At 40.0% G+C, this 14,646-nt stretch overlaps 1 protein-coding gene across 2 annotated transcripts in view; it reads left to right on the plus strand.

The window, feature by feature from the left end:
- The window catches only part of loco (locomotion defects), a 308,467-nt gene that overhangs the window by 196,243 nt on the left and 97,578 nt on the right, over window positions 1-14,646 (plus strand). For both annotated transcript variants that reach the window (XM_067147469.2, XM_067147470.2), the window contains exon 3: window positions 1,213-1,620. In XM_067147469.2, the coding sequence (XP_067003570.2) occupies window positions 1,213-1,620 (408 nt within the window). The remainder of the gene's footprint in view (window positions 1-1,212; window positions 1,621-14,646) is intronic.

The raw sequence follows: 14,646 nt of genomic DNA on the forward strand, positions 1-14,646 counted from the left end.
TCTCCTTCAACTTCCATACTTTAATTCTTTTCTCTCTTCTTAATGTTTTTTTTTCTTCAATCTTTTCTACTTCCAGTTTTCCTATCACAACTCTATGATCTCCACCAAAGGCGTCTTCAGGCATGGCTGTAACATCTAAAAGGTTCTTCGGTGTTCTTTCTCTATGATTATATAATGTTTGTATAAGTTTTAAACTAAGTGTATAGTTCTGAAGAGAACTTCATTCTTACTACACTTCACAACCTCAGTGAATCATGGCTACCTATAATCAGAACCATCAAAAAATTATGCTTTACTGTTGCCATTCGTTGTCCCTAGCATGGGGCTAAAATGGCGTCCCTATTACATCTTAGGGGACCATTGTAAGTTCTTTGTTGCTTTCTCTTAGCAACCTTTGACGTGTCATGTTTAATTTTCTGTTTTCTCCTGACGAAGAAAGGAAAGGTTCCTTGTGAAATGTGTTGAGAGTGTTTATATAGTTTATTACACGGCATAAATCCAAAATATACATCATGACGATCCAATCTTGCGAATATATTTTAATATTTCATTTTTCAGTATAGGTGTATTTTTAGACTGTTTTAACGTTGTATATATCTTGTTGACAATGGTACCTTGATTCCAACTTTATCAGTGATTGTCCTTTAAGCTGATGATGTTCTCTAAGAAGAACGAAACATGTTCTTGTACTTGTAATATATGAAATGAACATTGTGAACTTCTCTTGTATTGGTGGGACTTTCCTGCAATTTAACAAGCCCATTAAAGTTGAACAATAAAGTCCAAATATGAAGTTTATAACCTGTTTTAATACCATTCGAATGCCATATACAACCTGGAAAGTGTAACTTTTATGCATAAAATACATTAATAGTCCATTTAGAATTTTCAGTTACTTTGTAGATAGTAATTTCAGCTGTTGAAGGGAGGCTACTAGTTACATATAAATGTGCATGAAATGACAGAGTTTTTTTTTTTTTGCTTCTGTCCTACATGTTGTTATATGCTCACTTGTTCCACTGTGCCAAATAGCTGTTTATTCGATCTATAGTGACAGGGATGCGATCTGCTGTCAGAACCTTGTAACTATGGGAGTACACCCACCTTTCCTTCTACTTGCTATGAAACACCTTAAAATGTGTAGGTTAGGCAACCTTCATTACATTGATGTGTATATATGTTTTTCATATTGGTGTGTTTACTGTGTTTCAGGAATTTCTAAAGAAGGAATTTAGTCATGAGAATATTTATTTCTGGGTGGCTTGCGAAAAGTACAGGGAGATAGAAGATGAAAATGAGAGAAAGAAGGCTGCCAAGGACATATTCGATCGTCACTTGTGTTCTGGTGCTCCAGAACCTGTCAATGTGGACTCTCATGCCAGACAGGTAACAAAGGAGGGACTTGAAGAGGCAGCCCAGAATCTGTTCTTACAGGCACAAAAGCAGATATTCAACCTCATGAAGTTTGACAAGTACCATCGCTTCATCAAGTCAGATCTTTACAAGGAATGTTTGGTGCGGCAACGATCAGGAGAGGAGCTCCCTTTTCCAGGAGGAGAAGAGTTAGATATCGGGTTGCAGCTTAATAAGAAGGGAGACACTCCGAAAAGTGAGAGCAAGGTAAGTAATTATGTTACTTAAGAAAGTTCTGATCCAGGCTGCGAATGTATTTGTATAATGTTTATTCAAGGAAACCTTACAGTGCTCTTGACATTAGACTGTTGTAAATCTGTAGCTAGTAATATATAACCTGAAGACATCCAAAACAGGAACCACTTTCAACAATTAGTTTCAGACTTCGGAGGTTTCCGAGAAGAAGGAGAAAAGAAATTGTCAGAAGTGATTATTTCAGAAGAAAGAAGGAAGCGGATAAGCCAACTGATGGAGCTATACTGGCAGAAGATTAAAGCCAGGGGAGGAAAAAGATAATCCAGGATACTGTAGTTGTTACTCCATGGTCCGTAGTGGCCAAAAGCGAACAGAAGATAATGAATATAACCTGAGTACATAAGATTAGTCATTGGGGATAAAGCACAAGACTAAGTACGCATTCAGTATGTTTATTCTCATAAACCAGCAACCAGGGGTGTAGCCGTGGGGGCCTTACTGGGGATTAGAACACCCCCATGGAATTTTTATGAAAGAAAATAAACTGAAACCAACAATACGTCTTCATTTCTGAATCCACCTTGTTAATGTTAAATATACTGTAGAAAATAAATATATTGTTTATTTCACATTGTAAATGTTTCGAGAATCGCAATTCTCTTCTTCAGCGAAAATAATATCTTCCAAAATCCAATGACTTGATTAGACTGCATAAGATGTTCAGTTATTGGTATTGTACCCTTCCCAGCCTATACATGTGTCCCGGTTTCTCATCCCAAGGTTGCAATGGGTATACCTAGCTGACTATTTCAGAAATTAATAATTAGGCAGGGAAGCAGTTGTGGCTCGTAGGGTGTAAGTTTGTTGCAGCCCAACACGCACGCACGCACAGTAAACCTGTACATTTTGAATAGGTGTGTTGGTTAATCTAGCTAGGAGGAAATCTGGTATCGGGATGATGTCGGAAGATCATGGCCTACAAATCATCTGCTGTATCATTTTCGTGCACTTTTAAAATCACAATATAAAATGTAATTAGAAAAGCAAATATTACTCACATTCGGTAACATCTATTGCTTGTATGTTAAATCTATTATTCAGTCCTTTGAAGCAGTGAACTTGTCAGTGATGTCATCGTAAAGGGGCATTGTATCCATCAAGTCATTGAGCACTGACTTCTCCAGAGATATGGTTGCCAGTGCAGACAGCCTTTCCTGGGATGTTGAATTCCTTAAGTAGGTTTTTATCTGCTTAAGGCACGAAAAGCTTCTCTCTACTGAGGAGCTGGTAGACAGTATAGTATAGCTTCTTTGTACACGTCCTCAAGTTCATTCTTATTGAGCGACAGAATTATTTCCTCCAAGCTGGTATTTTTTTAGGTAAAATCAGAATAGATATACAGAAGAGGGAAGATTTTAGAAAATTTTAGAGCTATCTCCTAAGCAAAAAAATTGGAGCTTCTGCATATCTTGAAATCTTGTTCCAATTTCTGCAGAGACTAAATCCAATATCTGAAAATAAAGCACTCACTACTTAAAAACATTTTATTTTCCCTTTTTAAACCCGAATTTCTTTTTAGTTCAATGTTTGATTTCTTCTCAGCCGTACGAAAATAGATTTTAAATGTTTCTTCATTCCTTTTACCTAGTTGCCGTGTGGTGCTCATTTTTTGAGAGGCAGAAGTAAACGTCCGGAGACTTCTTTTGGAACACGTTAAATAATATATTAGCAAGCTCAAAAATGTCATTGAATACTATTGATAAAAGTATGAATTGGGAGCACTCTGAGTGACGAATGTTTTTTTTTTTTCCGTCTGTCTGAGGATTGTACATAAGTCTTTTAAAAATTTCTTTCAATCCCACTCCTTGACAAGCAGGTTTGAAAGTTTCCCATGTGACGACCAATCTGTATCCACATCAGACGGTATTTGCTGTGCAATTACTGAATCAGCAACGAAAGTTCTTTTGGCTGATGAGTGAAAAAATGAAGGAATACCACCAAGACTTGCAAAAAAAATATGGAACTCTGATATGTAGCTAATACTTTGCTTTACCACTAGATTTAATCGGTGTGCCAAACAGTGTACTAATAATGCTTGAGGGGCATCTTTCTTGATCTTATTTTGAAGACCATTTAGATGACCTGCCATGTCACTAGCTTCGTCATAACACTGGGCAATCTATTTAGTTTTGTAAGAAAATTCACTGAAAACAGTCTTCAGTAAGTTGAACAAAGTAATTGCTGTACAGTACGAACTAATGTCATAAAAACCAAGAAGGCGTTCAACTAGTGCACCTTTGTGGGTAATATACCGAAGTATTACCAAATACTGCGATTTCTTTGTGATATTGGTTGTATCGTCAACCCGAAAGTGGGTGCAAATGCAGTCTATTAACTCACATTGTCTGCCATTGTCTGCTTACTGAGCTTAGTGCATTATTTCAGATATTTGTGCATTATTTCAGATATTTAACCACATATAGACTTGAAATGCAATCTGGATTTTGACTTATGGTCCATTATTTCTTGAAGACGAAAGGAAACTCCAAAGGTATATATTTCCTTTTTAGAAATATAGCTGAAGTTGCCGACAAGATATCTCGGGCATAGCAGTGTAAGGGTTAAAGTGGGTCAGTGAAGTCGACGCACATGACTGCAAATGGTTGAGTGAGTTGTGCATTAGCAGCTGGCAAAGCAGCTTCTGTTTCATGACCTTGGTCATTCTTGGCAATTTTGCATGGCACACATCTGTGTATTACCTTCTAGAACCGATGATGTTAGCTGAATGTGACGCATGTGATCAGCTGGCAGTAGTCCTGCAGTTGTAACGCTGTGCAGAGGTAGAACACAGAGAAGAAAACAGCAGAGCATGATGAATGCGGCGGAGGTGAGCTGTTATTATTATACTGTTCAGCCACTGTAAACTGCAAACTCCTGCTGCTTTAATCAGATCCACATTGACTTCATTGTTTCCTGAGGATTTCCCTTGCTGCATCTTCTTAAGTGTTGCTTCAGTTTTCTGCCCATGTAATGGGAGGTTCCTCTGTATAGGTTTCAACAGCATGTTCTTTTGTTCTCTAATCTCAGGTGCTGTTGTCCTCTCTGAATTCTCTGTTTGCATCCGAGGCTCATGTAAGTTTTGAAAGTGATAGCTGGGCCCCAACTGACTTGTTAGACCTAACATTAGAGAAGAATTTTTGTCAGGGTTATCTCTCTTAGTCTTTAGCAGTCCCCTGCCATATCTGCAAGGCTGCAGCTTCCTGTTGAATTTATGTGTCACTTCGTACCCAAAGACTTCAACAAGGTTGAACACTTCTGCCCATGTTCGTTTGTTTTCTCTTAGTTTGTCAGATTTGGTAACGGCTGCAAAAGCCTTCTGAGGTTTGTAAATTCTTTGGTATAGTAATATAACAGAATCCAGGCTGATGTTAGGTTCACACAGGCTGAAGATTCTATTGCAAGTATAACTCTCCACATGCATAATACCTAAATAATACATATATCATACGTACATCATTATAGACCATTATGCCTTTCAGCGCTCAGTCTGCAAGCCTCGTGAATTTACTAAATGTCGCCACAATCCTCTATTTGCAACTAGTGCTGTGTCCTCATTCAGTTCTATACCTCCTATCTTTAAATCGTTAGAAACTGAGTCTAACCATCGTCATCTTGGTCTCCCTCTACTTCTCTTCTTGTCTTGGTCTCCCTCTACTTCTCTTGCCCTCCATAACTGAGTCCATCATTCTCCTAGGTAACCTGTCCTCCTCCATTCGCCTCACATGACCGCAGCATCGAAGCCGGTTTATGCGTACAGCTTCGTCCGTCGAGTTAATTCCTAAATTAGCCTTTATCTCCTGATTCTGAGTACTGTCCTGCCATTGTTCCCACCTGTTTGTACCAGCAATCATTCTTGCTACTTTCATGTCTGTTACTTCTAACTTATGAATAAGATTATCCTGAGTCCACCCAGCTTTCGCTATCATAAAGCAAAGTTGGTCTGAAAACAGACTGATGTAAAGATAGTTTCGTCCGGGAGCTGACTACCTTCTTACAGAATACTGTTGATGGCAAATGTGAGTTCACTGCATTAGCTTTACTACACCTTGATTCAAACTCACTCACTATATTACCATCCTGGGAGAACACACAACCTAATTACTTGAAAATATCGACCTGTTCTAGCTTTGTTTCACCAATCTGACATTCAGTTCTGTTGAATTTCTTACCTACTGCCATCAATTTAGTCTTCGAAAGGCTAATTTTCATACCATACTCATTGCACTTATTTTCAAGTTCCAAGATATTAGACTGCAAGCTTTCAGCGCAATCTGCCATTAAGATGAGGTGGTCAGCATAGGCCAGACTGCTTACTAAATTTCCACGTAACTGAATCCCTCCCTGCCATTTATACCTTTCAGCAGATGATCCATGTAAACTACGAACAGCAGAGGTGAGAGGTTACAGCCTTGTCTAACTCCTGTAAGTACCCTGAACCAAGAACTCATTCTACCATCAATTCTCACTGCAGCCCAACTGTCAACATAAGTGCCTTTGATTGATTTTAATAATCTACCCTTAATCCCATAGTCCCCCAGTATGGTGAACATCTTTTCCCTCGGTACCCTGTCATGTGCTATCTCTAGATTTTTCATCCAACTTCCTCTCAACGACTGATCGCACTCTCCCTTCCAAGATGCTAGTGAATAGAAAGGGCACTAGGAAAGTTTTACAATATGCAAAAACGGTTGGCTGGACACCTCTGTTATGGTGAGGGATGGAAAGAGGGGTGAAAACCAGTCTAGAAGACAGCAAGGCACGACCTTCACACCAGTTGTTACCAAGCAGTGGGATTGAAAGCAAGTTAAGATATCAGTGTGGTCTAAAGGTGAATATTCCGCAATTATCCGCTACAATTTTGCTTGTGGATTAACTGTTGACCAGTGCCTGAAGGAAAGGACTCCTGTGCTGGGGAAAGACTGTCCACATCAGACAACAATTTTCGTCTGGTACAAGGAATTCCGGAGGGGAAATTTTGGGGTTGAATACGATCCTCATTCTGGGCGACCGTCTGAATCAGTGACTGAGGAAAACATTGACGCTGTGAGGAAAATGTTGCAGCCAGAGAGGCGGTTGACACATTGGCAGGTAGAAAGACCCTCTACATCCCTGCACCAGCTATTATTTCAATTCTACATGACCATCTCCATGTTAGAAAGGTTTCTTCCCTCTTTGGGTGCCCCATTCACTCTCAGAGGAACAAAGGGCACATCGAGTGAAATGGTGCCGAAAAATGGTAAAACAGTTTGAAAATCGGACTTTGCGTAACATCAATAGCATCGTTACAGGTGATGAAACTTGGCTTGATGTCCCAACAAAATCCCAGAACAAGGTGTGGCTGTTTGAAGATGAGGGTACTCTTGTGACTTTGCGAAAGTCAAGGTTAGTGAAGAAAAGGATGATTGCAGTATTCTTCACTAAATGGGGCATCCTGACTCGGGTTGTGCTACAAATACAAAGGACAGTTACTGCGAAGTGGTACAGTGAGACTTGTCTGCCTCAGGTCATCTAGGCTCTCAAGCAGCTCCATGCAAGGTCGTGGCTCAACACTTGGCTCTTGCATCACGACAATGCTCCAGCACATTGTACTAATGTAACAATGGATTTTTTTGCCAGATCAGGGTTGACTGTGCTTGATCACCCTCCATACGGTCCTGATCTTGCCCAATGGGATTTCGCACTCTTCCCAGAAATGAAGATGAAGCTGAAAGGGCGGCGTTTTGCATTTGGCGAGGAGCTTCTGGCAGCATGGGATCAAGAGTGTGAAAATGTAACCGAAGAAAAGTGGCAGAGTTGGTTCACTGACTGGTTTCGGAATATGGAGAAGTGCATTGAGTGTGGTGGAAATTATTTTGAAAAAGACTAAAGCGTTCATTCACATTGCTAAACTTTCCTAGTGCCCTTTGTACTTGGACGTACTGTGCTTGAGATGCACTGTGTGCCTACATCCATTTCCACTAAAAACACAAGTGAATTCGAAAGTCGTTGCTTCAGTCTCAAATGCTGCTTGCACCAACTTATGTAGTTTTTCACACTAAATTTTCACAATAAATTCATGAGTTTCCCGATTAGAAGACGTATGTATATTTGATCATTTCATTCATTTACTCGCTCTTTCAAACCGGGATACATCACATTCAAGTTTCTTGTTATAGCTCTCGTGAAACACAGATGGTATATATGATGGATTATTTTCAATATTACTTGGCTTTCCTCCAACAAAATGTTCACTGCAAACAAATGACGGAGCATTTGGTGGGTTCCCATGGAGTTCCATCTGCACTGAAATGCAGGAAAACATTTATTATTATTATTATTATTATTATTATTATTATTATTATTATTATTATTATTATTATTATTATTATTATTATTATTATTATTATTATTATTATTATTATTATTATTACAACAACAAAAACTTCCTCCATGTGGAGGCTGCCACAAGGACAGAGTATATCGACTACACAGTATTTTGTCTTCCAAGTTACTGGTGAGTTTGCTAGTGTGCCAGATAGAAATAACCACCACAGGGCTCAGGAATAAATTTGCAATGAATTTGGGATATAGTATGATGCATGGTTCCTCAAATGTTATGTAGATAATAGCGGAGTATGGTTACTGAACCTCATATTGCAGCGATAGCGATGTCGTGGAGTCGTGTCCGGTTGAGACCAAGAAAATCCCATAGCTGTACAAGAAATTTAGGGATTTTGCCTCGAGCTCCAATCATGTGTCCATGGACAGAAATATTGTCTAGGTGATTTATTATTATTATTATTATTATTATTATTTATTAATAATAATAATAATAAATATTTGGCGTAGTCAAGACACGTGCACATAGAAGGACATGAATGTAAAAATACAAACCTGCTGTAATGCATACTTGAAATGTACTATTTCAAAGAGTACTTAAATGAACGTGTTCTTGACTTGGCATACCTGGTGTGTTTGAAATGTGTGATTTACGTCACAAATGAAATAAAGTACTGTACTTACTTTATTCTTCCCACAGCCGAAATCCACTTCCTGCATCTGTCCGATTCCCATGGACGACCAGGAAATGTGTGAAATGTAATTCCTTTTCCATGTGTGTTTCTTTGTGTGTTGTGGAAGTTCACTGTACAACAGTTTCTATTTGATTTAGGCATTTTGATACACTACTACTACCACAATTTCACACCCACTGTTACACAGCCTGTACCGACTGCTCAAGACAAGATCGCCAAAACGTTACAGATTTCTTCCGCTAGAGGTGCTAAGAGCGGCTGTGCACGCTCCCTATACCCGGGCTTGACCATGAGCATACATGTCATTGAAATTACTTGATATCTTGATGTTCCGATATCTCCTTAAATAAAATAGTTACTAACATGAAATTTCGACAAGGACTATCTGTTTATCATAGGTCACATGGTCCCGTTGTCCATTAGTCGATATCACATCTGGAAGCGGAGATATAAAAAAGCTTCCAGATGGTTCCCTCTGATGTGTGGGCCTTGTATTTTGTAACGTCGTTGTCGTGTCTTAGCAGGCTGTCACAAGCTCGCTCGTCAGAAGTGTTGCATCATAGCTCACTACACGCACAATTTGAAAGGATGAAGCAAACCTCGTGATCGCCAGTTGGATCCCGGGCGGCTTCTGTTTGAATATGGACGTCTCCCTTTGATGCCATCGAGGAACCCTGCTCTTGGTCGTCCTCTTCTAGTCTTTGCTTCCAGTTTCCCTTGAAGCAGTGTGGTGCACCATGATGAATGCCGAAGTAAATGACCTATCCAAATACATCTTCTTTTCGTGATCATTTTCTCTAGACTGATGGTTTCTTCAGCTGTCTTGAGAACTTCATTTGTTAGCCTGTGAGTTCAGGGTATTCGTAACATTCGACGCTAGCACCACATTTCAAATGATCTATGCTTTTCTTATCAGCCTTTAATAGAGTTCAGGTTTCAGAGCCATAGGTCGCAATGCTCCACATGAAGCTCTTAATGAAATGCTTTCTTACTGGTAGGAATATTGCCTTGGAGATGGTATAAAGGTTATATATAGCGTTGAGTGTTGGGCAGTGGATAATAACCCTATCCTGTTAGGGTGGAGGAGCTCCTGCAGGATTATAGCAATTTAATGTGAAATCATAACCACAGGAATGTGGTTTAGAAGAATTCCACATACACTGAGATGTTTCTCTAGACATATGTGCAGTGTAAGTAGTGTACTGTGGTACTAAATAAAGATGTCTGTGAAGCTGTACTTTGCGTGTTTCAATGTTGCAGAAATGCGATAGTTGTAAACCCCGTGTGTGTAAACATTTCTTCAAAATGCTTTTCGTTACTGTTTGTACAGTGTAAAAAACGTGACTGACGTAGATAAGTGTTACGAAGTATATGAGCAGAACTGTGGAGAGTGTCATAAGTGTTATACTGATTTATGTATAAATCTCTACCTTACATGGATATATGATTAGGTGAGTAATTGTGGAATTCTTAAATTATACATCCTTTTAATTAATTTGTGTAAATATATGTAATCAAAATTGGTTGGAAATTAACAGAGATATGGCATTATAAAAGAATTTGGTGCTTAGATATGCTAGCATTCAAATGCTCAATGAAAGCTCCTTCCGCATCCAGCAAAGGCCAGGGGTTAAGGCCATGGTTGCTTCTCTCCCAGTCATAGGCCTGATCAATCCCTTCATCACCATATGACCTCACTGTGTGGGTGCAGTGTAAGACAAAGAGCAAAAGGGAAATAGGAAATGGATTTAGCAGGATGATGCAAAATTAAATATGCATTTATCAACCTGTGTCTCCCCAAATGTGAGTCACTCTGTGAAGTATGATACAGTATACACATTGCCAGGGAGTAGAGCAAGAGATAGCTTGCAGAAAGGATAAGAGAGTCTGCATGTAACAGATGCCAGATTGGGCTGGGTCTCAATGGTCTTTACTAAGTTTGTTCTTCCTATGAGGCCTGTGGAGCAATTAATCTATTTTATGTTGCGTCTCTGTGATTTGGTCGTGCATTTCAATCATCATACTCTCACCTCATCCAAGGATTTAAATCATCAGAGAGGTCACTTGGCTGTATGACTACAGTTGATGAGCTGCTTGATGTGAAAGCCAGCAAACTTAGTTGTGAACACCAAATATGGACCGAGGGAGTTGCTATGCTGGCAAATGTGCCATCTTTAATACTTGTTGGTCTTTTGACTTGACAGCAGTCATCTTTTCTGCCCTAAGGCACCTAGAAGCTGTGTTGCCCACGAGTCTCTTCCATTTTTCCAGATCGCATTTCATATATTAGAATTTATCCTATTTTGTCCCTTGTCATCACTGTGTTTCTAAGGTTTGTGAATTATTCAATTTTAGGATGATTTTTGTGATACCTTTGTCTCTTTTGATGTTTTCTCTTCAATTAAAGGAAATTCATTCATGCTTCTCATTTTATTGGCATTTGGACTTTATTACTGTTTATCTACCCACAACTTAGTCACTTATTCATGGCTTGTATATGGACTTTTATACTTCTCAAGACAGTTTGTTTCGTTAGCTTTATGTACACCTCAATCAGCTAAGCTTTGGCAGTGTGTCATCTGGCAAGGGAGTAATGATAATTGAAAGAAATAAATGCCAATTTTGAAATTTACACATTGTATGTAGCTGTCTGCATAACAGTTCAGGTAGGGATAAATCCTGGTACCGTATGTGACAGTAGGCAGTGCTACCTGCAACTGTCTGGCTTAGGGTTGGGCGGCCATTACCAAACGTGACAGCATTCCAACGGCTCCGGGCGGAAGAGTTCTCTCTTAGGAGGCTTTGTGAAGCCATTGTATAGAAACTAACACACACATTCTTAAAAAAAAACTGCTGCCTTGTATTAGTTGTGACAGGGGACTGCCAAAGGCTAAGAAAGATTCACCGCGAAAGAAAAATCCTAGTGTGCCGCTTAGAAGCATCTATGAGTTTAGGGTCCTTAGAGAGCTGCCATCTTGTAGCTGGATATTGAATCATCGAGTAGGCCCGCAGCTTATAACTGTGGATCGGCGACAGACTCATGTGACGGCTGGCTGATTTGCTTTTGTCACGTCATTATGGCTCAGTGTCAGTTTATAAGAAATTGAACAAGGCTGGGACATCCCCGCGCAATGTGTGTCGTTCTGGCCTGATTGACTCGAGAAGTGTGCAAGTGTTACCGGCAATACTGTAGTGACGCTGGTGAAACAAGAAGTTCTAAATACAAAAATAGCCTCTCTAAATGTTGTATCTATGACAGGAAAAGCATATGAGCTATCGGAGTCTTTCAAACAACAGGGAAACTACATCTGCATGGTACAGGGAGTGGTGCAAAATCTACAGACATCACCGAGGGTTATAAAATCATCTCTAAAGGTGGTCCTAAGACCATCATTGGTGCAGGAATCATTGTTAGCAAGTAATTTTGTTACTACATAGCCAAAGTACGACGTTTTGATCACTGTCTAAGGGAGATTGTATTAGTCGTGGATACATGGAAAATTCACACTTTCTCATGTTATGCTCCACAAACTGGTTGCTCGCAGATGGTGAAAGATGAATTTTGGAAGATGCTGTATGAAAAGGTTTTGGAGGTACCACCGGATGAAACTACCATTATCTCTGAGGATCTAAATGATCTTGTTGGTCCAAAGGCTGAAGGGTATCGATGCCACTGGAATCATGGTGCTGGGCAGAGGAATAAAGATGGGGTAAGAATTTTGAACTTTGCTGATGCCCACGACCTTGTTATCACCAGTAACTACGTCAGTAAGCAAAACTTGCACCTTTGGATATAGTATAGTGGCAGTAGTATGACCCAGATTGATTTCATACTTGTACATCAGCGAGATATAAAGATCATTCAGGATGTAAAGGAACTTCCTTCTGAAACAGTTGCAACACAACATTGCCCGCTAGTAGCTCGATTGCGCATCAAACCTCTCACTGTAAAGAAAAAAGAACACACTGGTCCAGACGGATAAAATCGTGGCGAATGAAGGAGAAGGAAACTAGTATAATTTTGAACATCACTGTTCCACCTATTAATGATTTTGAAACAACGTGGAATGCTCTAAAGAAAGACATCATCGCAGCTGCTCATGAACATCTAGACATTACAATGTCCGAATGTCTCAAAATTGACCATCAAACTCAGCTCTGGATAAATGAGGTCAAGAGCAAGGTGCAGATGAAAAAGAAACTCTATTACCAGTTCCTTGCTTTAAAGACAGCAGAAAATTAGAATGCTTATCAACATGCCAGAAGTGAAGCAAAGAAAGACATTGCTACAGCAAAATCATATCACTTCAGTGGTCTATAAAAGACTTGACACACAGGATGGCGAGCGAGAAATTTACCGCCTTGCTAAGCATTGCCACAGACAGACAGCAGATATTAAGAGATTTTTCTATATTAATGACAAAGAGGGCAAAAATATCATGACCGAAAGAAAGTAACAGAGCATTGGAGGCAGTACCTTGATGAAATTAGCAATGATATGATATAGATGTTGATTCCCATAGGGAATCTGATGGCCAAGCAGGCATCAATTTTTGATAATGAGACAGTCTCTCATAGTGCATTGGCACTGCCGGTGGCTACAATTAGCCTACGCAGTGGCCTCCACGGTATGCACTGGCCAGCGTCTTGGTAGGTGTGCTAGGTACCAACTGATGAGCCCAGCCTAGCACACGGGCGAAACGCTGGCAACCAGGAATGAGTTGGCTGGAAAATTTATAATGTCCAATAACGGACCATTTATATGTGTATTAGAAATAAGCAATGTCGAGTTTCCACACGCTCCTGTTCTACAATCCACACCAACACAACAACCTGTTAGCCTGATCACCAAGGCAGAAGTCGTTGAAACAATTGTGAAGATGAAGTTTGGGAAGGAAACTGGACCAGATGATATTCCTGCAGAACTCTGGAAATCAAAGCAGTGGGACTCAAATGAATAGCTCACGTGTTTCTTCAATAACTGAAGAGGGACAGATACCAGCCTAGTTGATGTCTAGTACATTGATGATGATGATGATAGGCTATCACTCGCTGACGAGTATGATTGTCTTCCTCAGCTGTTACTGCTGAGTCTGTGAGTTCTTAGGTGACTGTGGAGGCCAATCCTTGAACCATAAATGCTTCCACATTGGTGGCAAACATTGCTAGCGTTGAGATCCAGTTGTTGAGGGTTATTCATCCCGAGGAATATCTGCTCTTTCCGAGCAATTCTCTTCTCAGTTTCAAATCGGTGTTGTTCAAAGTTCTTAGGACCTTTCGTGGATAAGACGACGCCGTACCAGGCGTTTAGCTACTTTTGTTTCCCAGTTAGTGGTGTTGATGTGGCATTTCTTTATGTCTGGCTTTAGTACATCCCTGAATCTGTTTTGTTGTCCATCGTGGTGTCGGCGGCCAGCCTTCAGTTGAGCATACATAATTTCCTTTGGGAGGTGAAAAACAGGCATAAGAATGACATTACCTGTCCAGCGAAGTTGATGTTTCATGATCATAGTCTCAGTGCTCATGGTACAGGCTTCTTCCAAGATATTGATGTTAGTTCAGTGATCTTGCGATGTAACCCTAAGGATCCTCCTCAGACAACTCTGATGATATTTCTCCAGGCACTTTACGTGCCTCCTGTAAGTGGTCCAAGTTTCACGCCCATAAAGGAGTGTTATTATTACAATAGCCTGGTGCTCATGAAATTTTGTCTCAGTACTGATGTTACGGTTATTAAAGATCCTTTGTCGTAGATGACTGAACGCTGCACTAGCACAATTCAGACGATATTGAATTTCAGCATCTTTATTAGCATTTGCTGAGAGGTGACTACCAAGATAAGAAAAGTTTTGGATGTAGTGCAAGATCTCGTCATGGACTGTGATTGTAGGAACAGTAGCGTTGGCTTTGGGTGCAGACTGGTGCAATATCTGTGTCTTTTGGATGTTGAGACTTAGACCGATGC

The sequence above is a fragment of the Anabrus simplex genome, chromosome 5 (assembly GCF_040414725.1).
Source record: "Anabrus simplex isolate iqAnaSimp1 chromosome 5, ASM4041472v1, whole genome shotgun sequence".
NCBI classification, from domain to species: domain Eukaryota; kingdom Metazoa; phylum Arthropoda; class Insecta; order Orthoptera; family Tettigoniidae; genus Anabrus; species Anabrus simplex.